The sequence below is a fragment of the Rhagoletis pomonella genome, unplaced genomic scaffold (assembly GCF_013731165.1).
Source record: "Rhagoletis pomonella isolate Grant_MI unplaced genomic scaffold, Rhpom_1.0 Rhpom_scaffold_00011, whole genome shotgun sequence".
Classification (NCBI taxonomy): Eukaryota; Metazoa; Arthropoda; class Insecta; order Diptera; family Tephritidae; genus Rhagoletis; species Rhagoletis pomonella.
The window spans coordinates 984,428-1,006,377 of record NW_023458565.1 but is presented as its reverse complement, the minus strand read 5'-3'; the positions used below and the strand labels follow the sequence as shown (position 1 = coordinate 1,006,377).

The 21,950-nt window shown below is 36.6% G+C and overlaps 4 protein-coding genes across 5 annotated transcripts in view; 1 reads left to right on the top strand and 3 right to left on the bottom strand.

The window, feature by feature from the left end:
* Positions 1-264: 264 nt before the first annotated feature.
* Positions 265-1,000, bottom strand: LOC118747270. The gene is made up of 3 exons (XM_036481271.1): positions 776-1,000; positions 561-698; positions 265-498 (listed from the first exon to the last, which is right to left on the bottom strand). Exons 1-3 carry the CDS (start codon positions 935-937, stop codon positions 316-318), a joined length of 483 nt encoding a protein of 160 aa, XP_036337164.1. The 5' UTR covers positions 938-1,000; the 3' UTR covers positions 265-315.
* Positions 1,001-2,760: 1,760 nt separating this feature from the next.
* On the bottom strand, positions 2,761-9,575 carry LOC118747271 (histidine triad nucleotide-binding protein 3). Its single transcript, XM_036481272.1, has 3 exons — positions 9,203-9,575; positions 3,283-3,476; positions 2,761-3,226 (listed from the first exon to the last, which is right to left on the bottom strand). The coding sequence occupies exons 1-3, from the start codon at positions 9,492-9,494 to the stop codon at positions 3,188-3,190; spliced, it is 525 nt and encodes a 174-aa protein (XP_036337165.1). The 5' UTR covers positions 9,495-9,575; the 3' UTR covers positions 2,761-3,187.
* Positions 9,576-10,705: 1,130 nt separating this feature from the next.
* On the top strand, positions 10,706-16,706 carry LOC118747246 (vacuolar protein sorting-associated protein 8 homolog). Its single transcript, XM_036481231.1, has 5 exons — positions 10,706-10,804; positions 10,865-11,107; positions 11,171-12,229; positions 12,293-13,144; positions 14,222-16,706. Exons 1-5 carry the CDS (start codon positions 10,706-10,708, stop codon positions 15,755-15,757), a joined length of 3,789 nt encoding a protein of 1,262 aa, XP_036337124.1. The 3' UTR covers positions 15,758-16,706.
* A 2,467-nt stretch (positions 16,707-19,173) lies between these two features.
* The window catches only part of LOC118747253 (regulator of MON1-CCZ1 complex), a 3,036-nt gene continuing 259 nt past the window's right edge, over positions 19,174-21,950 (bottom strand). The window contains exons 2-8 of one of the 2 annotated variants that reach the window (XM_036481242.1): positions 21,840-21,920; positions 21,310-21,784; positions 20,859-21,248; positions 20,545-20,803; positions 20,084-20,483; positions 19,811-20,015; positions 19,174-19,750 (exon numbers count right to left, since the gene is read on the bottom strand). In XM_036481242.1, coding sequence (XP_036337135.1) covers positions 19,683-19,750; positions 19,811-20,015; positions 20,084-20,483; positions 20,545-20,803; positions 20,859-21,248; positions 21,310-21,784; positions 21,840-21,920 — 1,878 coding nt within the window. In that variant the 3' untranslated portion in view covers positions 19,174-19,682. Of the gene's footprint in view, positions 19,751-19,810; positions 20,016-20,083; positions 20,484-20,544; positions 20,804-20,858; positions 21,249-21,309; positions 21,785-21,839; positions 21,939-21,950 lie in introns of those variants that run through there. The other variant, XM_036481243.1, reaches the window with a different exon arrangement.

Here is a 21,950-nt window from a genome sequence, read left to right as displayed (position 1 = left end):
CCTGACTAGGCACGGATTACGTGGAATTTCTCCAAGCCTTTGATCGCCATTTACCAGGAAGTGCCCAAAAATGATTATTTTTTTTTCATAATTAAGAATAAGAAAAAAAATCTTAAATTTCATGCTCCGTCTGTTGGCGATTGAACCCGGACAGCCTTGGTAGCAACCAATTGTATCAAGCATCACAGCCATGCATAATGTGACCAACCGTACTTCTTTCGCAAATAATAGTCCACATTTTTTTAATTTAAAATTACGTAATGCTTAAATAGAATGCTTCACAAAGAATATATGTACTTTATTATTTAATAACGACTAGAACACACTTTTAAAGTAATTAGTAAACTTCCATTTCATGTTGAAAAAAAATTCACCTACATCGAAACGTTGAAATAATAATCTCTGAGTGCTCGGATAACGGCGATGATTTTTGCCAGTACGTTGAATGACACAACCTTTGAAAGAATTCAGGCGAACATCGATTTCCCCCTCCTCCAGCTGAAAAGTGTTGCTTGTAAATAAATTTTTCGTATAATACACAATAGCTCCTATTTACTTACCTCATCAAATCCGTAGATGTCTTGGTAGCAGGTATAAGAAATGCAACGACGTACACATGACTTCTTCACAACTCCTTCTAGATTTTCGCATAGAGTATTTCGCTCACATGAAGTCTCAAATTCGTGGTATATAATCTCCTTACATTTTAACAATAATAATAATAAGTTTCACAAATAACAGGAGAAATCAATATTATATTTATGTTAATACCCACATTTTTACTTGTTTCCTTGTATGCATACTCTGGAAAGTGAAATGTGGCTGCCTTTGGGAGTGGCTGACCACTGGCACCTTTCTCAACGAACTGGCTCGTATATGATAAATTTAAATGCGCTAATATAATTGATAAACTTGCAAACATTACTGTTAACTCCATTTGGCATACTTCTATACCATGCAATAGTTCTTTTATACTTATCCCCCCCGAACATTTGACACTTGCCAACATATAGGGGTTGAAATGATATTAAATGCGTGAACAAGCGTACATTCATATATACATATGTACAAATATACGTAATTACCCGTAAACCGGCACTTTGGGCCATCAAAATGAATACAGATTCAGAATTTATATCGAAGCTGTTTTAAATAAGTATGAAAATAATAAAATAAACGAAGTATTAGAATTGCACCTAACTGCTCCTTATTAAGGTCTATGTACATATGAATGTATGCCCAAAAGTGATGATTTATTTTTATACCCGAGCGCACTTGTGCACAAGGGTATATTAACTTTATTCGCATAACGGTTCTTTGTAACAGCCAAAACGAATCGAGATAGATATGGACAAATGTATACATAAATGCTCAGAATGAAAAGAGAAATCGATTGAGCCATGTCTGTCTGTCCGTCCGTCCGTCCGTCCGTCTGTCCGTGTCGAAAGTTGGTCCTTTATTCAAGATAAGTTGGTATTGATAATGTGCGAAATCGGACTTTAACCACGCCCGCTTCTAATATACATAATTGTATTTTCGAAAAATGCAAAAACTACGATATTTCAGTAAATAACAAATGCAAATTTTTTAAAATTAGTATGTGAAATAAAATTTTGGTGCAAAATATTATTATTATGAAATTTTTGGAAAATGGACGTGACCCCGCCCACTTATGATGAAATGCTGTATCTCAGTAGCCGTTTCACCAATCCTTACCAAACTCGGTACGAGCCTTGAAAATATTTGAAATCGGGCAATAACCACGCCCACCTGCCATATAACGGTAATTTACAGAAACACGAAATATGCGATAAATCAGTAACTACTGGAGCTAATTCACTTAAAATCGATGATTGCAATATCCACTTAACAGAAAATTAGAATCAATAAATTTTTAGATAATGGGCGTGGCGCCGCCCACTTGTGACCACAAATGTGGTCAAGAATTTTGATGTTAATTGTGTAACGAGTAGTCATATTATCAAACACGAAAGTCTGGTCTACCTAACCGGAACGACCCAGATTAATATCTGGCCAAGGACTGTCACTCCAGCATCATTCCCCAAAAACTCTTTGAGGAATTTATATGCTGTTTTATACCCAAGTGCAAGGCGAATTCAATTTCGCCTTGTCCAAATTCATGTCAGGAAGACTTTAAGTGCTTTAAAAATGGAAAACACATAGTATGTAGGAAAATATTACTTCATTAAGCTTTTTAAATTTATTTAATTTTTTATGAATTATGCTATAAGTAACAACTAACAAAAAAAAAATAATTTTTTCTTTGTATATGTACATTAGGGTGGTCAGATTTCCTAAGCCTCAACCCCTGCGTCGATGCTACTTTAGTCGAAGGGTCAAACTTCAGATTACCCTATAACCGACTCCAACCGGGACCAAAATGTATATGTGATATGATATCATTTTTCGTTCTCCCCGTGATATACTCGATTTTAGTAGCATCGATTTTGGGTATTAAATGAAGAAAATATATAAAATTTTTAATTTTTGAGTCCACAAAGGCATCTGGCATTTCACCCCTGTGCGACACGCCCTAACCGTCTCCAATCGTGACCAAAATGTATATGTGATATTCTTGGCCGTGGTATTACCGATTGAGGGGTGAGACTGAAGAAAAATCGTTTGTTTGATTTTTTAAGGACCACCCTAATATACATACACATGCGTTCAACTAATTAGCAACGGAATTCAAAATGATATTGTTTGTCAATTATGTTTATTTTTAATAATTTTCATTTAAAATATAATTCAATCCGTAACAGAAACCGCAATAATAAAAGTTTCAAAACTTGCAGAAATTGCAAAAAAACTCAATTAAACTTCAAAAGTTTGTCATACAAATTTCCAAATTTTTAATCAGAGTATTTAGAATATTTTCGGGTATGCAGTTCTGTAGCCCATTCAATTGTAGTCTAAGAAAGTGCAAGGCTCAAATCGTTAAAAATTACCGTTGATGTTTTTAAATTTTTATTTTTATCATTTTGAAATTAATTGCTAATTACTTGAACACAGGTGTACATAAGATATAAACAATGACAAGATATATGCTACAGTAATTATCGTTACAGTTAAATATAAGCAACCCGGATAATATATTATGCCCGCTCCCACGACTCATTTTTATTTCTGGAAATCGATTATGCTGTTGCAAAAACAGCAGCAACCCTTATGCTTTTTCTTGCAGATAACAACGTGCTTCTTCAACCTAATGATAAATATACTGTATTGATTTTTGGAAAGAAGATTAATGTTAATTTATACCGTTTTGAACCACGCTGATCCTGGCTTGAACATCATCCTATGTAAAAAGGACATCGTCGAACGAGGCGCTATTCCATGCATATGCAGGTGTTTTACGGTAACGAAAGGGGGCAGGTGAAATCCGAACAATGCATCTGTCGTACTGATATTCATTTTTTCAAATAACGACGTTAATCCTTGTTCCATGCGATCCACTAAGAAATTAAGTACAGAGTTACATTGACATTTAATTATGTATATCTTAAATGTATACATATTTGCATATTTACAGCAATTGTTATTGTTATACTTAAGCATAATTTTAATATTAGGAGATGCCTTTCTTTTCCCCCAATAAAACTTGAAGGGAGATCACGCAAAAAGGGGAATAAGAGAGCACTCGAATAAAGGACTTGATAGTACCTTCTTATAATTACCTCAGCAAGACTATTCATTGTCAATATTCATTTCCTGAACTTTATCCCTGCCTCTGTTCGACGTGGATTAAATAAAATCAAGTTTAAGAAAACCATTTCTACGTATTTTCGTATAGTGAAATATAACATACATACACATCGTCGTTTAAAGTACAAAACCGCGTATCAATAAAACGCAAAACCGCGTATGTGAGGTTGCGTAAATTATTTTTTAAATAGTGAAACACTCATATTTCGAAATGGTTCTCGTTTTTATAAAGCAATCGCATTTCTGGCTAGTATATTTCAGGACGAATGGATAAGGATTGAGCCACGAGCTTGGGTGAGCAAATTCAATTTTTGACAGCAAACGCAGAATGACGATACGCGGTTTTGTACTTAAAACGACGATATGTATATTAGTTACTACCCACTACATAGAACCCCACCACAACCTGAAGAGAGAACTTCCAAATTGAGGCATTAAAGAGTACTCCCTTTGTCATGATCGCGTAGCAATAAACGAAATTTATCAGTTTTGGTGTCCATTATTGTTCGCTTAGGAGCAAGATGCGATGTCTCCCAAAGCTAACAAAAAAATTTAGCTCCATGAGACATGATTTGAAATAATAAATGAGATTTTGTACTCCATTAATACTCAGTTCGGAGCATTTAAAAAGATCTTTCAAAGTTAATAACGAAACACTACCAATTTTAACGTTTTTTCGAAACAGTAAGAGAGATCTTTCGCTCTTTTACTCCATTATAACTCATTTGGGTGCAGAAAGCGATGTCTCCCAAAGTAATAAATTCAGGAGCGTTTTATTTATTTAATATGGGAACAACATGCACTTCAGTATAACGAAAATTCTGCGATTTTGAATACGAGATTTTCCTGCGGGAGTAGCGTACCTAATGGAGGTCCTCAACCTGTCTATGGCCACTCTCGTCATTCCAGACATCTGGAAAATGGGGAGAGTTGTCCCACTGCTCAAACTGGGGAAACCAGCCAAAAAAGGAGAGTCTTATCGCCCGATAACTCTCCCGGTAGCGAAGACACTCGAGACCCTGCTGCTCCCGTACCTTACGAACCACCTGATCCCAGCGAAGCATCAACATGGGTTCCGTAAAGTGCATAGCACAACAACAGCACTTAACGCAATAAACACTCAGATAACTCGTGGCCTAAACCGAAACCGCCCCTTCGAGAGAACTATTCTAGTAGCGTTGGACCTGTCCAAAGCGTTCGACACTGTCAGCCATTCATCGCTACTAGAAGATATAGAGGCCTCCTCACTCCCACAGGGACTCAAACGGTGGTCGGCGAATTACCTGAGTGGTCGACACTCGTCAGTAATTTTCAGAGACAAAACTAGCAAGCCACGTGAAATTAAACAGGAGGTACCACAGGGTGGTGTCAACCCGCTACTGTTTAATTATTACATATCAAAGCTTCCTCAGCCACCAGAGGGTGTTAATATAGTCTCGTATGCTGACGATTGTTCGATCATGGCGTCTGGGAATGGAATTGATGACTTGTGCTCGAAAGTAAACGGTTACCTCTCCGAACTTTCTCGCTTCTTCACTGCAAGGAGCCCTGCCCTATCCCCTGCGAAATGCTCAGCAACCCTTTTCACCACCTGGACGAAGGAGGTCAGACTGCCGCTGGATATTCACGTCGATGGCGTAACAATACCGACGGTGAATAACCCGAAAATCCTCGGAGTTACCTTCGACAGTCTGCTCTCCTTCTCGGCGCACACAACCGCAATTGTCAACAAAGTACAGAGCCGCAACAATGTCCTCAAGTCGCTGGCCGGCAGCACTTGGGGCAAAGATAAAGAGACGTTGTTGGCAACATACAAGGCAATTGGCCGGCCGGTTCTAAACTACGCAGCGCCCGTATGGTCGCCGGGGACTAGCAGGACACAGTGGATGAAGCTACAGACCTGCCAAAACTCGGCATTACGAACTGCGACAGGATGCCTCCTGATGACGCCTCAACACCACCTTCATGACGAGGCCCAGATGCTCCCAGTAAAGGAGCATAACATAATGCTCTGCAAGCAGTTCCTTGCTGGGAGCCACAGACGTGGCCATCCCAGCGGGCAACTGCTCGCGGAAGAGCCCTCGCCACGGCACGTCAGGAGGCATCTTTACGAACTGACAGACGAAGTCCAGAGGTATATCAAACAACCTCTGGACCCGTCAACCTACCGACAGGCCCTGAACGGCATTTACAGGGAATCAGTCTCAAGTTATGTAGACTCCCGCCCTGTGTATGCCGTTCTAGGCACACAACCACCGGACGTGGACGGGACAGAACTTTGTCTACCTCGGGAGACCCGCTCTACAATAGCCCAACTTCGCTCTGGCTATTGCAGCAGGCTCAACAGCTACCTGAGCAAAATCAACGAGGATGTGCCGAACCAATGCCCGGCATGTGGAGAGTCGCCACATGACTCCCGGCACCTCTTCACATGCCCTGAGAACCCCACTCAGCTAACGCCCCTGTCTCTATGGACAGCCCCTGTGGAAGTAGCACACTTCCTGGGCCTCCCCCTAGCTGAAATTGACGACAAAGTTGATGGATGAACCGCCCCGAACAGGGCTTAGTAGCCGCTACAACAACAACAACAACAGCCCCTTTTTGGTTTATGCTCGCAGCGTGCACATCGGCGGATAAAAGCAACCAAACCATGTGCGTAATAGATTTTTTGATACATGAGGCTAAATTTCTATATGCATGTATATTACACTGCATCACTCCCCATACAAAAAAAAAATCGGTGCTAATAAAATTAATAATTCGGAAAAATATTAAGATTTAAGTGAGCTGGACCGATTTGAAAATACCTCTAAAAATGGAATTTTATATGAATAAAAATAGTTTCTTAAAGATTTTTTTTTTTAAAATCCCCTCAAATGTCAAAACTGTTTAACCTTAAAAAATTTGCATAAAAATATTTAAAAAAAATTAAAAAAATATTTCAACGGAATCGTAATAATGAGATTTTTGATGCTGTTTTTTAACTTTTTTCAAAGATTGGTATAAGAAAAACTTTAATAACACAACCTAAACTCTTCCGATTTATACTTAAGAGGAAAGGTTTTTTCTCATCGTTTTTATTTCTTTGCTATTAAACTCATTTATTCAAAGTTGAATTAAAATGTGTTGGTATTTGAAAAATAAAAAATTTGGATACGAATGACTTTTTTGGGACAGAAAAAAAACAGTGTGAAAATACCTTTCCACTGAGATCCCATAAGTCTAAATCAGAATAGTTTTGGCCCAGTTATTCAAGTTTTTCGTAAATCAATCTTTGAAAAAAGTACAAAAACACCATCAAAAATGTCGTTCTTACGATTCCGTTGAAAAGATTTTTAAATATTTTTATGCAGATTTTTTAAGCTTAATCTATTTTGTCATCTGAGGGGACTTTTTTCAAAAAGTTCTTTAAGAAACTATTTTTGTTCATAAAAATCTCCATTTTTGGAGGTGTTTTCAAATCGGTCCAGCTCACTAAAATCTTAATATTTTTCCGAAATATTTTGGTGGACGTCTTAAAATATAATAAATTTTGTAATCCCGGCGAAAAAACAGCAACTTTTTTTGGTGATGCAGTCTAATGTACATGCATACTTACAGTGGGTGAATGGTGTTTCGTTTTTAATATTAACAATGTTTTTCAAGCAAAATTTTTGTTTGATAAAAATTTGGTTCATGCTTTAACAAAAACCATACAAATCACACTTTCCAACTTTATACTGCATTTAGAAAAATTGCACAAATTTTTATCTAAATTTCGAGCTTTTTAACCAGAATTTTATTTAATTTTTTGGGTATGCTTTTATGTACATACATAAAAGAATAATATAAATCACAGCTGGGTAGCGTCTGCCCGGCGAGCGACTGCGAGGCGTAGTCGCATATACACACGTGCTCTGGATGGGAAGACAGCGAAGGCTTCATTCCACCGCACGACTTGTTCGTACGCACACAGTGACATCAATTGCACGCATACTACGAAAATGCTCTGCCGAAGCTGCCCACCTCTGATATAAATTAATTCAAGTAGCAAATACATAAAAAAAGCTAAGTCAAAAGCATTGCAATTGCATCATCCGCGTCTTTGTTATCCGTCTTTACGCTACCACGAAAATTTCACATGAGTTGCGTTCCAGATGCTTCACGATATTCACGATTTGCAGGAACAACTGTTTTCTGCATTAATAAACCTTATGGAAGGTGGTCACCTAGAACGACTTCCTGCAAAAACCTGCAAATCGTGAAGCATCTGGAACGCAACTATGAGCGGCTCACCGTCTGTGGCAAACGACAGCGAGCATGTTGGCGAGCATGCTCTCACACATGTTCGTCGTGTGTGGCCACTGTAACATCACATAAAATCACATCACATTGCATCGCATTACCAGACATCACATCACATAACATTTTATCACGTTATCGCACCTCACATCATCTACGTGAATATGGACGGCGAAATAAAAGCAAAGATATAAAAGATAAAAATAAATATGAAGACCAAGGTAAATTTCATATATATTTTGTATATGTAACGAAAATATGTAGGTTTCACTCCTGGCCCAAGCGCCCTAACTTTCATTTTTTTGTTTTGTACTGTAAAATATCTAAGGTCTTATTGTACTAATGCTTTCTGGCGCTGTCAATTAAGCGAGTGACTAGTTTCCAATTATCGGTCATGCTTTCAACTAACTAAATCGCGTTTAACATTTAGTACATGTCCTACCAAATTTTCGCCTACATAGATTAAACATTCCATTATTTATTCAATGCTACAATTTTAAAGAACTACATATCGTCGCCTGAGTAAAAAATTGTCGTAAGCGCCATTTCGACGATTTTTAGTTCTAGATGCAGTTATGTATATATTTTGAAGTAAGGTCTTTCGAATGGTGTCATCAGCTTTTAGATATCTCCTTTAATTTCCGAGAAATTGACTACAATTTTTTCGATAATTTAGTAAAAATTTAGTTAGTGATGCAGCCATATTAAACTAATCAATATCTTAAAAATGGCGTTCTCCATTTTTGGATATCTCCTTTAGTTTCCCAGATATTGAGTAAAAAGTGTCGTTAATTTGGTGGAAATTTTGTGCACATTTTGTCATATTTCATACAAAGTGGCTGCCAAATTATGGACAAATGGCGCTTACAACAAAATTTTACTAAAGAAAATCCTTCATAAACGCAAAACTAATTAACAATAAACATTAAAAATTAAATAATTTGAGAATTTTGTGAACTACATAGTAACATTTTCAGAGACTTTGGAGAAAATCTATCTTCGCGTTTTTGAGAAATTGCATTCCAAACTTCAATCGCGATTTCCCACAACCTGCCGTAACTAACATACGACAATCTTTTACCCAGGCGACGAATATGTAAGCTGAAATAGAATATGCTGATTTAAGTATTTAATAAGTTTAAACAAATGTAATCGTATTTGTACATAATTAGCATTAATTGGTGCCTGTACTTACACAACCCCTCATCCTCTTTCGCTAAAGTTTTTAGACTCTCAATGTGGCGTTTAGGAACAGCTAAGAAATGATATTTTGAAGACGGTTTGATGTCTTTGAATACAACAAATTCGTCATTCTCCAATTCAATCACAGTGTTTGGTTGTTTCCCGGCTGAAATCTCACAAAAAATGCAGTGACCCATATTCGCAGAACGAATATTTATAAACCGTATAAATGGCAAAAATCCGATAAAGCAAAAGAGCAGCAGGATTGTATATTTCTTCGACTTCAGCTGTTTTTGAAGTGACATCAGTGAAATATTTATTTTCTTTCTGAACTGATAACAATTTTAACTGAATTGACACTGCGCAGGTTGACAAATTTTACAGTAAAGGCTTGATATACCCGACGGCAAACAAAGATTTATTGGTAACACTGCGCTGCACGGGGCAATTGCGCCAACACCATATCCGGAGTTGCCGTGCCAACAAAGATCTGGAATTAATTCTCCAGCCATTTTAAATTTGTTAAATAGTCAAGGAGTTATTCTAAGGGCCAGTTTTTCAGTGCACGGCCGTGGTTTAAACTCAGTTTAAACGCCCGATCTCCACCGTGTAGATTCATTCGATTTTTTATTACAAATTTTCATTATTTATCGAAGTATTGATTTTTATAAAAAAAAGCGCCGCATTGTTTATCGGAGCATCGATTTTTATAAAAAAAAAAATATTTAATAATAGAGGAGTTTTATTAAATTCATTCAACATACATACAAGTAGTAAAAGTGTATAGCGTGATTATGTGCCCTTATTTGTGGTGTATTTTCTTTTAAAACGTATGATAGTACACATTTACTCGTACTGTTATTTCTTTTTGCTTGTGAAATAAGAACAAATTTTTTAACACATTTATAAAAGTGTTTTACTTCAATTATTAATTAATTAATTTATATTAAATTATTACAAACGCATGCGAACATTTTAAGGATGGCATATTACTATAAATATAAGTTAAAGTGGCTTTTTAAATTAAAATGTGGTGATAGTAGGAGGGATATATTAACAACAAATTACTTAAAGAATATTATTTTGGCGGTTACGAATACTTTGAATGATATAGCTATTGGTTCCGTGACGGAAATCTCAGCCGTGGGCTGCATCTGATTTGAACAGCAATTTCATTATCATTATCTTCAAGAAAACAACTAAACTAAATAACTGAAAGCAATTTTTATAACATCTAAACCTCAGGTTAACGATTCACAAAACTTCTCCATTTTAAGTAGTTAACGGGAGTTGGCAACCTGCAAAGGATTTTTGAAACAGCTGTTGTATTGTCAAAACGAATGTGTCACAACAAACTGAGTATTGTATTAAACGGAATTCGTGTCAATTGATAGACGGCATATGGGAGTGTGGGGGTGCAAATTTAATTGATAACGAAACGAAAGTAAAGCCCCGTTCGTAAGCAATTGTAAAATTAATAAAAAACATCTTGAAACTTTTCAAAAAGGTGTGAACTATGAACGAGCTAAAAGCGCCGTCTCTACAGTCGCTCTTGGAGTCAGATCATGGATCCAGCGATAGTTTACTGGCAGAATCTTTGCTTGATGTGGAAGATGTATGTAAATTGTTTTTAACTTTTACACATATAGACTAAAACTCGTTTAAAAAATAACAGTTAGATGATGTGGAATATTCAATTCCACCTACTAATACCTTGCCTACGTTGGAGTCAGCTTTAAGTGAATTTGAAGCAGACTCTGATATCGGCTCGGAATTGGGCGTACCAGTACCGGCTCCAACGCCAACGCCCTCAATAGCAGAGGAGGGTGGAGTTCGCAATGGTGGTGCGGGAGGTGGAGGTTCTATAATGCGTTATGCCATGTTGCAGGGTGTCTCGACCCAAATAGCTTCAGCAGCGGTTCGTTTATTTGCGACTTTTCAATTTATGCTTTATAATTATAAATATCGGTATGTGTTTCAGGATCGGGTAAATGCTGGACTTGCCACAGCCTGCGCTGTTTCTACGTTAATTGCCATTGGTACATCACACGGTCACATTCTCAACTTTGATATTACTCAGACTTTACGCTGGGCCCATCAGGACAAACACGGACAAGGCGCGGTATCTGCGTTAGCATATAATCCCGATTGCTCACGACTTTTAGCTGGTTTTGCTCGCGGACTAGTCATTATGATTGATACACAATCCGGAGATGTGTTGCGCAACTTGTTTGATGTGATCACTCCAAACACAGGAGTTCTGCATATAAAGTGGACCTCCAGACCAGCTCTCGCTCTTTGTTCTGACTCTGGGGGCTCAGTGTGGTCATTGAGCTTCACCCGTAAATTGGGCATACGTGGTTGTTCATCACGCTGCCTTTTTAGTGGCGCACGTGGAGAGGTTTGCACCTTGGAGCCATTAATGATTGACAGCTCCCACGAACTAGATCAGTACTGCATTGTTGCTTTAGCTACATTATCAAAATATTTCATTGTAACCATACGTCCGCGGTTAAAGGTAATAAAGTACCATGCTCTACAAGGACCAGCTGATTGTTTACCGCTGCTGGCTTGGCAAATGGTTTTAATACAAGCAGCGGATACCACGCGCTCTGTTGATCCAGTTATTGTAGTTGGTCGTGGCAACCAGCTATTTTTCCATCAACTTTTTATGGCAAATGGTCGTATCACTTTGCTTTATCTTCGTCATGTGCAAATGCAAACAAATTTATTATCTGTCCATTGGCTAGGACCAAAGTGTGTTGCATGCATGGATATCTCAGAAATATTACATCTAATAGATGTGCGCTCCAGTAAAGAGCTTGAATGTATCGACATGGCCAATGCTGGATTGGTATACGGATCGGCTCAGTTCAAGGGACTTGCCACTGGCGGTAATGTATCACCTGCGTTGGCTTTAGCAGGTACGCATGCATGCTACAATTCCTTAATGTCGCGAGGTACTCAGCTGTATATTTTGGGCGCACGATCCTTACACATGATCGCAGTACGAACATGGACTGAGCGCATCAGCTACCTGGTACAAACAGTTGTCCGTTTATGAAAACTTCAACATTACATATTCTTTATATACATTTTATAGGTAAAAAATCAAAGGTGGCAAGAAGCTTGTGATCTTGCACTGGATGGTTATCGCGCAACTGCAGAACGACCTAAACGAAAAGCCCAGGCTAAAGAACGAATCATAATGCTTTTTAAAGAGTATTTGGCTGCTTCAGCACGTGCACCAGATTACTGTCTGGGACCCATAGTTAAGTGTCTGATAACGATCGGAGAACTGGATTTGCTTTGGACACAGTTGTGGGATCGATTACAAAATAAAAGCCTATATCTAAAACATATCACCGAACACATAGAAAATGACAATATACATCGTGTAAACCCAACAATATCTCAGGCTTTGGTAGACCACTGGTTGGAAATATCACCTTCAAAATTAGAGGAAATAATACTTAAACTGGATTGGGCCTGTCTTGATTTAAATCAGGTGTTAAAGGCAGCAAAACGACACAAGCTTTATCGCGCACAAATCTACCTTAATGCACATGCGCTTGGTGATTATTCAAGCCCACTTACTGAGCTAATACCAATTATAGCACAGGAGCCTTCCGATCTAGGCAATACACTACTCGTCTATATATCCAGTTGCTTGGCAGGTCGGGGCTACCCGTGCGGTGAAATTCCAGCCGATCTGGTTCAAAATGTGAAGCACGAAGTCCTTCGTTGCTTAACTTCCCTACATTCGAACACTAGCGTTCCGAACGAACTTCCATATCCATATTTGCGGACTCTCCTCAAATTTGATACACGCGAAACATTGAATGTGATTTCTTTAGCTTTTCAAGAAAAAGAATTTAGCGGAGAGCTTGGATTTTCCCACCGCAAGCGCATCATTAATATACTGCTTGAGATAATGACTCCCGAAAACACAACCGTAAGTTATATTTAATATGTATGATTTTAATAATTTGTTTATTTTCTAAATAAAACATGTACATTGGGCCAAGAGAAATGAATGTATAAGAACCCAAGAATCTGCCTCATGGCAGCCGTCTCTACATAACCGGAAACACCTAGATTTATATCTGGCCGACGACTGCCACTTATAAACTCATTACCTGCTCAGAAAAGCACCGTTTTGTAGTGCAACTGGTTGCTATAAGGACTGTACACCTAATATAAAAACATACAGTAACGATAAAGGGAAGACGAATAAGAGAATCTTCTGCGAGAACATAACATATACTCCTGTGGCTGCAAGACTTCATAAAGCCATAAAAAACCAATTACCTTTTTTTTGTATTTAATTTACTAGCAATTTAGTTAGAATGATGAAAAAAAGTCTATGTATGAAAGCATTAGTATGTATGTATTGTATGCGGGAAAGCATTAGAACTGGCATCTTTGGGCCCAGATCAAGGCTCCCGGGTCTTATGATTAAACACCCAAAAAACATTTCAGTGATAACACCAACCGACTACCAGTGCTCTTCTCTCTTATAAAAATAAGTCATCATTTGTTCTCGAGGGGTAAGAATACTAAATACATTCGCGGTAAAGGCATAGAAGGAAACGCAGATAAATAGTACATGCTCTAATTTGCAACAGGACTACAAAGGGAATAGATTAGGAGAGAAGAAAGATCCAGGCAAAGAAGATAGTTGAGCGTACAATAAGAAACTATATAATAAGCTTATTAAACCTCTATTTTTAACAGGTCTTTGCAAATTAGGAAGTTTCGTTTTGAATTCTAGGCTAGACAGTATAACTTTACGTATTGTTATATTGTATGGAAACGAAAATGACTCCTTGCATATAGTTGTAGATTTTGTGGCTCACTTTAAGTATAACATACATAGATTCATAGATGTCTGACCTTCTACAAAACAAAACAAGCGTTAAATGTTAGTTTTTAAACATTTTATTTTCATAAACATAGTATGTATGTAACTTATTATAATATATTGCATATTTAACCAGTACTAATACTCTTTACTGTTTTGCACTACTAGTGGGCCGAGATTGGCTGCCTTTTGAATTTTATTGCTCAGCAAATATCACAGCAATGTCTAACACCTGACTCTCAGCTGCTGGAAAAAGTACTCAACCATTTATCGAAGGAGGAAATAGCAAATGAAACTGCTCGCCAACATTCAGAACGAGAGAGCGCATGGCATGAACTGCTAATTAACAATTGTCTAGATTCAATAAGTAACGATGAGGAACAGCTGCAGTTGGCCAAACGAGCGCATTGTTACTATGTTCAGGAATATCTATTAGAAAAATTACAACGTTACGATGGCATTGTCGAGTGTTATTTTAACAATAGCCTGCGTCACGATACCATGTTCAGCTATATGGAGCGACACGTTCGTCATCCTGAGCGTAAAATATACCACCAAATTGAAAATTATTTGCTGCGCATGCTGGAAATCAACGCCAAGGAAACAGCGCGAATCGTAGACTTTTATTATAGTGGACAAATAAATAAACTTGTTGAGGTGGCTAAGAAAGATGAACAGTCGTTATTAACATTTTTGGAACATTTACATAGACGACGAGTTGATTTAACGACAGAACAAAGTGAGCAACTTTTGGCACTTTTATGTAAGAATAAACCACATGAGGTGGATGATTTTGTACGGAATGCTGACCAATACCGCCTGGGAGAGGCGCTAAAACTAGTATTATCGCATAAACTCAGCAGAGCAGCTGTTTACCTGTATGAAAAACAAGGAAATTATAAATCTGCATTCGAGATATCCATAGAATTATTATCTACATTGCATGCTGAGGAAGCAGCTGTATTTGCGCAAGGAATAAGCAGTCTGTGTGTGCGAGCTAATGAATTACTGCCAAACAAGGAATGTGAAAAATTTTGGTTTACATTACTGCAGCAAATTCTGCCGCGTGATGATCTCAAATCTAGTACTAAGAATATGTTGCACCTAGCATCACAGCATGTCGATTTACCGAAGCTTGTACAGCTAGTTATGAACACTCGAAATGTATCAGGAAATTTCGGTGACATTAAAGATTTGCTAATGAGTATGCTCTCACAATCTCGGCTGGAAACGGATGCAATGGAAAAGACACTTCAAATAAGAGGTGAGGAACTAGCCAATACATTTGCATGTAAACGGAAAGAAGTCAAGCGGGGACTTTTGGTGTCAATAATGCGTTGTGTCATTTGTCAACAACGTTTGTACAATCAGACTGACATTCTGGTCCTAGGTAGCTGTGGGCATGCTATGCATGACAAATGTGCAGCGGCATACAGCGAAACATTAGAAGCGCGGGAACATGATGAAATTTCCGGATCTACGCACGCTGAAAACGACGTATCCATAATGAGCGCTTCGTGTCCTCAATGCCTTTCTGTGATAGAAAGCACTTTCTACAGTGATTTAATTAAGCTATCAGAGCCCAGCCATACGATTTATCAATTCAGCGAGGGAAGTCATAATTTTCATCAGCAGCAGCACGACATTCTTCAAACGGGTGTGTTAAGATTGAAGGCACCACCGCGAAAATTTACAAACAACTAATTTAATACCATGGTGAAATTTACCACACGTCTGTAGACTTTTGACAAAACAACTTCTGTGCATTCTGTAGTAGGTTGGAATTTAGTGTAAAATAATAAAAAACCTATTTAACTTTCATTAAGATAGCATCTTGAACCACTCCTATTAATGATTAAAAATTAAAAATATCATTCAAATTCAATGAATTACCGCTTTACAGAGAAAATGATAAGTTGTTTTGTCAAATGTCCACAGATCTTCATACATACATGTGTATATCCATTTGTATGTATGTGTGTATATAAAGGGAAGTCAAGAGCATGGCATGCAGAAGCGGGATTAAGGCAGATTCATTGTTTTAGTTCAGAACTTTTCTTCCATGTAGTTATTGTTGCGTTTCTCTCTCTGGTAGAGCAACTGAGACAAGTTTTGAACGCTTCTGAGATGTTAACTCAACTTTAACTAATAACGATGAATCTGCCTTAAAAAGTACGTTCTTTTCTCATATTTAGCATCAAATCGATTGCAAATATGAGTAAGGTGAAGCAAACCGTATTGCTTAAAATTTATTTGGTCGTATAAAGTCACTGAAACATTTGCTCTAAAGTTGTAACTACTTTCTGAGAGGTAAAATTATTTTAGAAAGGACATTTCAATACTATTTTTAGATATAACCCAATAAACAAACATTAGGCTTGGTTAACAATTCGAAAATTATTGGAAAACTAACATTTTCTTTAGAACAGCCCTGTAGCACTTTAAAAGATTTCGTTTTAAAATTTCAAGAGCCATTTGCATTGATAGCGCCATGTACATATTGCCGTTGTCAATGCAAACGCCCCATTTTGAAAATTATTTTTTTACATACATACCCTGGCGGTAACGCATAACTTATCACCAAAATTTTTTTTTTCTTTAAATCAGGTAAAATTTTGTAAATTAATGAAAAAATCATATTTTTTAACATATTTCATACTAGAACACTATCCATATAAATCAAAATCTCAAACTGTATAATATTAAAAAAAAAATCCTAAAAACCTCAAACTTTTTAATAAAATTTGCTCGAGTATGCAGTTATATAGCCCATTTAATTTTATTATAAACTGTAAGTTTGAAGTACTTCAATTCTGGTTGATTTTTGACAATGTTTTTTTTTTCTCACGATGTTGCACATTTTCTCCTATATAAAAAGCATATCACCGAAATTTTTTGGTCATTTCAAATTTACGCATTATAATACTTAACTAAAATGGGCCGTTAAATTGCAACTTTGATTTATATATTTTTTGTAAAGCATGAACTATAATAAAAAAAAATATTTTTTATTGGTTCACAAAATTCTACCTCATCAAATACAACCAAACACCAAAACCCAAAGGTATATCCTAATTTGGTGAAATCTATTAAATATTCCTGAAGGCAGTCCAAAGTCAATTAAAGTTTATTTTCATCTGCTGTAAAATTTTACTTAATCTAATGAGGCGGATTTTTGCATTGTTGTCGACGAGATACATATGTATATTCTGGAACTTAATGAAATTATTAACCGAATAATCGGTGCGAATTCACGCCATTCTGGAAATTATTTCACCTAGATAAAAATTATAATCCAGTGTATTTGATTGTTTTAAACTGAAAAAACATATAACTAGAGCCTGATAACCAGATGGGTGTAAATATCTAAAATAACTTAGGGAAAATTACTGAAGTGGCTGTTTAAGCAGGTCGATCTAGTAACATAACAATACGTGCACATCATTAGGTATGTACGCCTAGTTATGATTCTATGAAATTAAGCTATTTAAGCATTTTGATTGTCTTAGGAATTTCAAATATACATACATACATGTAGTGAACCAAATAAAAACTGGGACGCGACATTTAAAGAATTTTTTGATATTTTTCTGTAGTTTATGTAATGCTTATTATTTTTTATGAAAATTTAGCTGCCCTGCCAACCATTTTTTCAAAGTATTCTGAATTGTAGATAAATTTTAAAGAATACGTAACTATCTGATCCGATTTTTAGCCGATTTTTCTATAATAAAATAAACTCCACATTTGGATCCTTATTCTTCTTTGCGGAAGAAAATCGGTAAAGCTATGTGAAGATTTTCTAGCAGAATTTCTTTTATTTTCCGTACAGAAATTTCCTTACGAGTTCGTGTCAACCACTTCATATAATTTTCTTTGAAGATTCGTAAAAAATTCGCTAAGAAATGAGATACGCCTAAAGATTTCGTTAAGATGTCGGAAACTTTGGTTTGCAAGTGATTACTTAACAAACACCAATATATTATGAAAATTCTGCAAAATTTTAAACTTTTTAATCAGCATTCTTGGAAACAATTTTAATATGCAGTTTTGCAGCCGATCAACCAAGCCCGTCAACCAATAAAATTGTAAGCGGAAAGTCCTAGGTGTTTCATATTTGCACTTTATTTTACTAAAATTTAATTGGCTAGAAAGCATACCAAAATTTTTTCTAAAGATGCTGATTAAAAAGTTTGATATTTTGGTAAAATTTTGCAGAATATTCATAATTTTTGCATTAATGCACTCCCTAAGTTGAGCCATATTATTATCGTAAATACGCAAATTGTAGACTTACAATTTTCGTTTATTTGAATTCTTCCCTTAAATAACAATCAAGAGATGGCTCAGTGACTATATTATAAAGTTTCCTTAATCGTGAACTTTAAACGTAAAAATAATGACTTCAGGATATTTCATTTTCATTTTACTTAAGCCTACAGTATTCTTTATTTACTTACTAGTATACATACATACATATATTTCCACCATGTCGTGATCAAGTGACACTCAAAACTGAAATTATGTTACGCATTAAACTTTAATGAATGTAAATTACATATCGTCATTATCAATACAAAATATGCTGTTTGACATTTGGAAAGAGTGTTTTTTGATTAGTTTGTCCTCATATACACCTCTTTACCAAAGTTTAATCATTTTTAAACCGCTTTATACGCATTTCCCATGCAAATTTAAATTTTTTTTAATCACCTGTAAATCTTCAAATTTGGTAATTAGCACGATTGAGAGAAATAGAGGTTGCGCCCATCACGGTACCGGTATGATAGAATACATTCTTGGGTAATTAGAGCCTTTTGCATTGATGATGATGATAGACATGTATGCATTTGAAATATCTATCACGGTATGAAGTACCAAATTATTTTGCGAAAATTGTTATTCTAATAGTCTAGTTAGCCTAGACTTAACCTACGTCAGAAAACGTCAATAATTACTCAACACGTGAACTTAGCTAGAAGCGAAAATAATTTGTTTTTTTTTTTTTTTTTTCCTTTTCAGCAGATGGCAAAGTGGCGCCTTAAGCCACATCAAAAAATTCCTGAACAAAAATATATTGCATTGGCGAATATATTAGGTTACGTTACGTATGTAAATTAATGGGTCGATTGCGGATTGCAACCGAACTTTAGTTTGGTGGCCAGTGGCTGAAATGGTATTACAGATGGCAACTGGCTACTGAAAGCTGGCAAATGAGTTGCTATATTTTGCAAACGCATTTTTGTGGTTGCCGCAGAAATTTTGATTGAGATAATTTGTTTCTTTTTTTAACTGTTTCTTCAGCTTATTTACACTGTGAAGTCTTATTTGCCGGTTCTTCAAAATTTTATTACCTTCAACTTTATAGAACTTTACTATAGCTGCTATTCATAATATACATTTTCGTTTCAGTGGCATTGCCCATCTGCAACTAAACTGCGGTTGCGTTGCCATCAATAATCGACCCATAGGTCTAGACTAACTGAGTCTGAATACGTTAGTAAACAAAATAAACACCATTCTGTAATTTATCTTTGAATTAATAAATCAAAATATAAACAAAATGTAGCTATGTAAAATTATTTAGAAAAAATAAGAACATGTGTTCGGAATATGGTAGTTTTTACCATTAAGATATTAGCTCCTTGGGATATAAATTACTGTAGTATTGTACGAATTCGCCGCATTGCTCCGCTGCTTGAACAAAAAAAAAAAACATTAAAACATTTTTGTTAAAGTTTGTTTAATGAATCTTACTTTTTAAAAAGTCCATACTACCACGTTGGCGGAGGTTTCTCAACTGGAAGAATTTAAAAACGCTGTGGAATATTAGATCGTCATTCGCCTTTTGAGCAGCTTCAAGGAATTTGCGAGCGGAAATCGTTTCATTGATTTTTGAGTTGCGTGCCAAACGTAAAGCATCCACTACTTTGTCCTGGCCTAACAGCACCTCGATAATAATCTAAAACATGATGAATTAATGATTGTATTGTGAATCATATAACTATTATTAACATATTTTGTACTTACATCATGTGCGCCGATTTTGCTTAGCATATCAAGGGCGATTTGTGAAATAGCAGCATCGACATTGGAGTGCGAAAGCAGAAAACATGCAATTGGTTTTGACTCTAATAAAAGGGAGTAGCTAACCAAATGTCTGAGTGTGTCAAAGCTACGATTTCGTATAAGTTCGCTTATGATCATTTTACTCAGATCCTCTTGAGCAGCAATGTTATGTTTGTTGAGCGAGTGTAAATAAAGGATCAATATAGTTTCAGTGTTTTCACGCTCGCAAATAGATTGGAAGACGTGCGTGTACATATCTTGCTGTTCAATGAGAACTTTTGGCGCAGGCGGCAGTTTGGGAGTAGTTTTAACATTTGACGGCTGAGCAGTTTGTGTTTGTAGCTCCAGTTGTACCCATGAACTGATAAAACATATTTGATCAGATAAGAGAGAACTACTTATTACTACGTTTAACTACTTACGCATAAACCCTATTGATCTTATCGAAAATAGTTTCTAACACGGTCAATAATGTACCTTTGTACTGTTCATCAACCATTTGACATAGCATTTTCAACAGTACTTGTTTGCCACTGGCGCGCTGCAGTAGAAACTCTGTGAGCCGGATACGATCTGATATAAGCGTACAAAGTGATTCAACATTTAGGTTCAAATACCACATGCAACCCAGCATAGCATCAATTACTATATTCGGCTGAAAAAGCACCCAATTGACCGAATCTAAATCATGAAAAAATTATTAAAGCTACCATCAATATGACCTTAAGAAACGTACACAATTCGCATTGCATTATTTGTCCGTCTGGTGATAGACTTGGCAGTTTCAGTGCAAAAGGCCGAATGGAACGCCCTGGGGTAATAGGTATATGATAGGTAACGCCGTTCACTAATTCACCAGGCATAGAAATATCAAACAGAAGTGATGTCGCAGATGACTGATGATGTACTACTATTAAGTTATCGACAGTATTAATTGCGAAACGTCCGACATGCCCCAACCTAAGCACATGACATTTACGTGGGGCCAAACCTGGTCCATTAAGGAGGTACACTTCTACTTCCATCATACCCGCGGTGCTTACTTGGAGCAGAAAAATTGCCATAGTGCCATATACTTGCCCCAGAGTCACTTTGCTCTCCTGAACTTCACGGTTTGTATCGCTCACTGTATGTAAAGTTAATCTTTTCTATGTAGAAGAATAGCATATTATAAAAATAATACTTACTCTCCAGTTTTGGTAGTTTAGTAATAGATTTCTGTTTTATCAAAACTGGTACTAACGCATTATTATCTGTTGAGCAAATTAGAGCAATATTAGATTCAGCGCACCATGCAAACCATTTTATACCGATATTTAATGATTTTACAGTCCGCACTTGTCGTTTTTCTGCTAATACTGTGAATATTTCGATACTGCTGTTTGAAATTATCGCAACTTCGCGCGAATGCACCCAAACAAAACCATAGACTACAGCTTTAATTTGATGCACAATAATTTCCTGAAGCAAAGGTTGTTCGCCATGGAAGCAAATGAATTCAACGGCGTTTTCTTTTCGTTGTACTGCGAGTACTTTATTGTCAGGCGAAAATTTGATGGATCGAATTGTACCGCGGTCGTTCATGCAAAACGATATCACAGTTTCCTCCGTTGGCCCCTTAACTATTACTCCAGTTGCACCTCCACTACGTACAGCAAAAATCTGCAAAAAAACAGGAATAATTATCTCGGATCCGTCATTTTCCAACATTCAATACCTGTCTATTGGAGTCATCAAAAAACACATTAGTCAGTTGGCTAACAGCATCAAACCGAATGGGGCATTTAGACAACTCGATGTAATGAAGCGAGCCCATCGTAAATGGAAT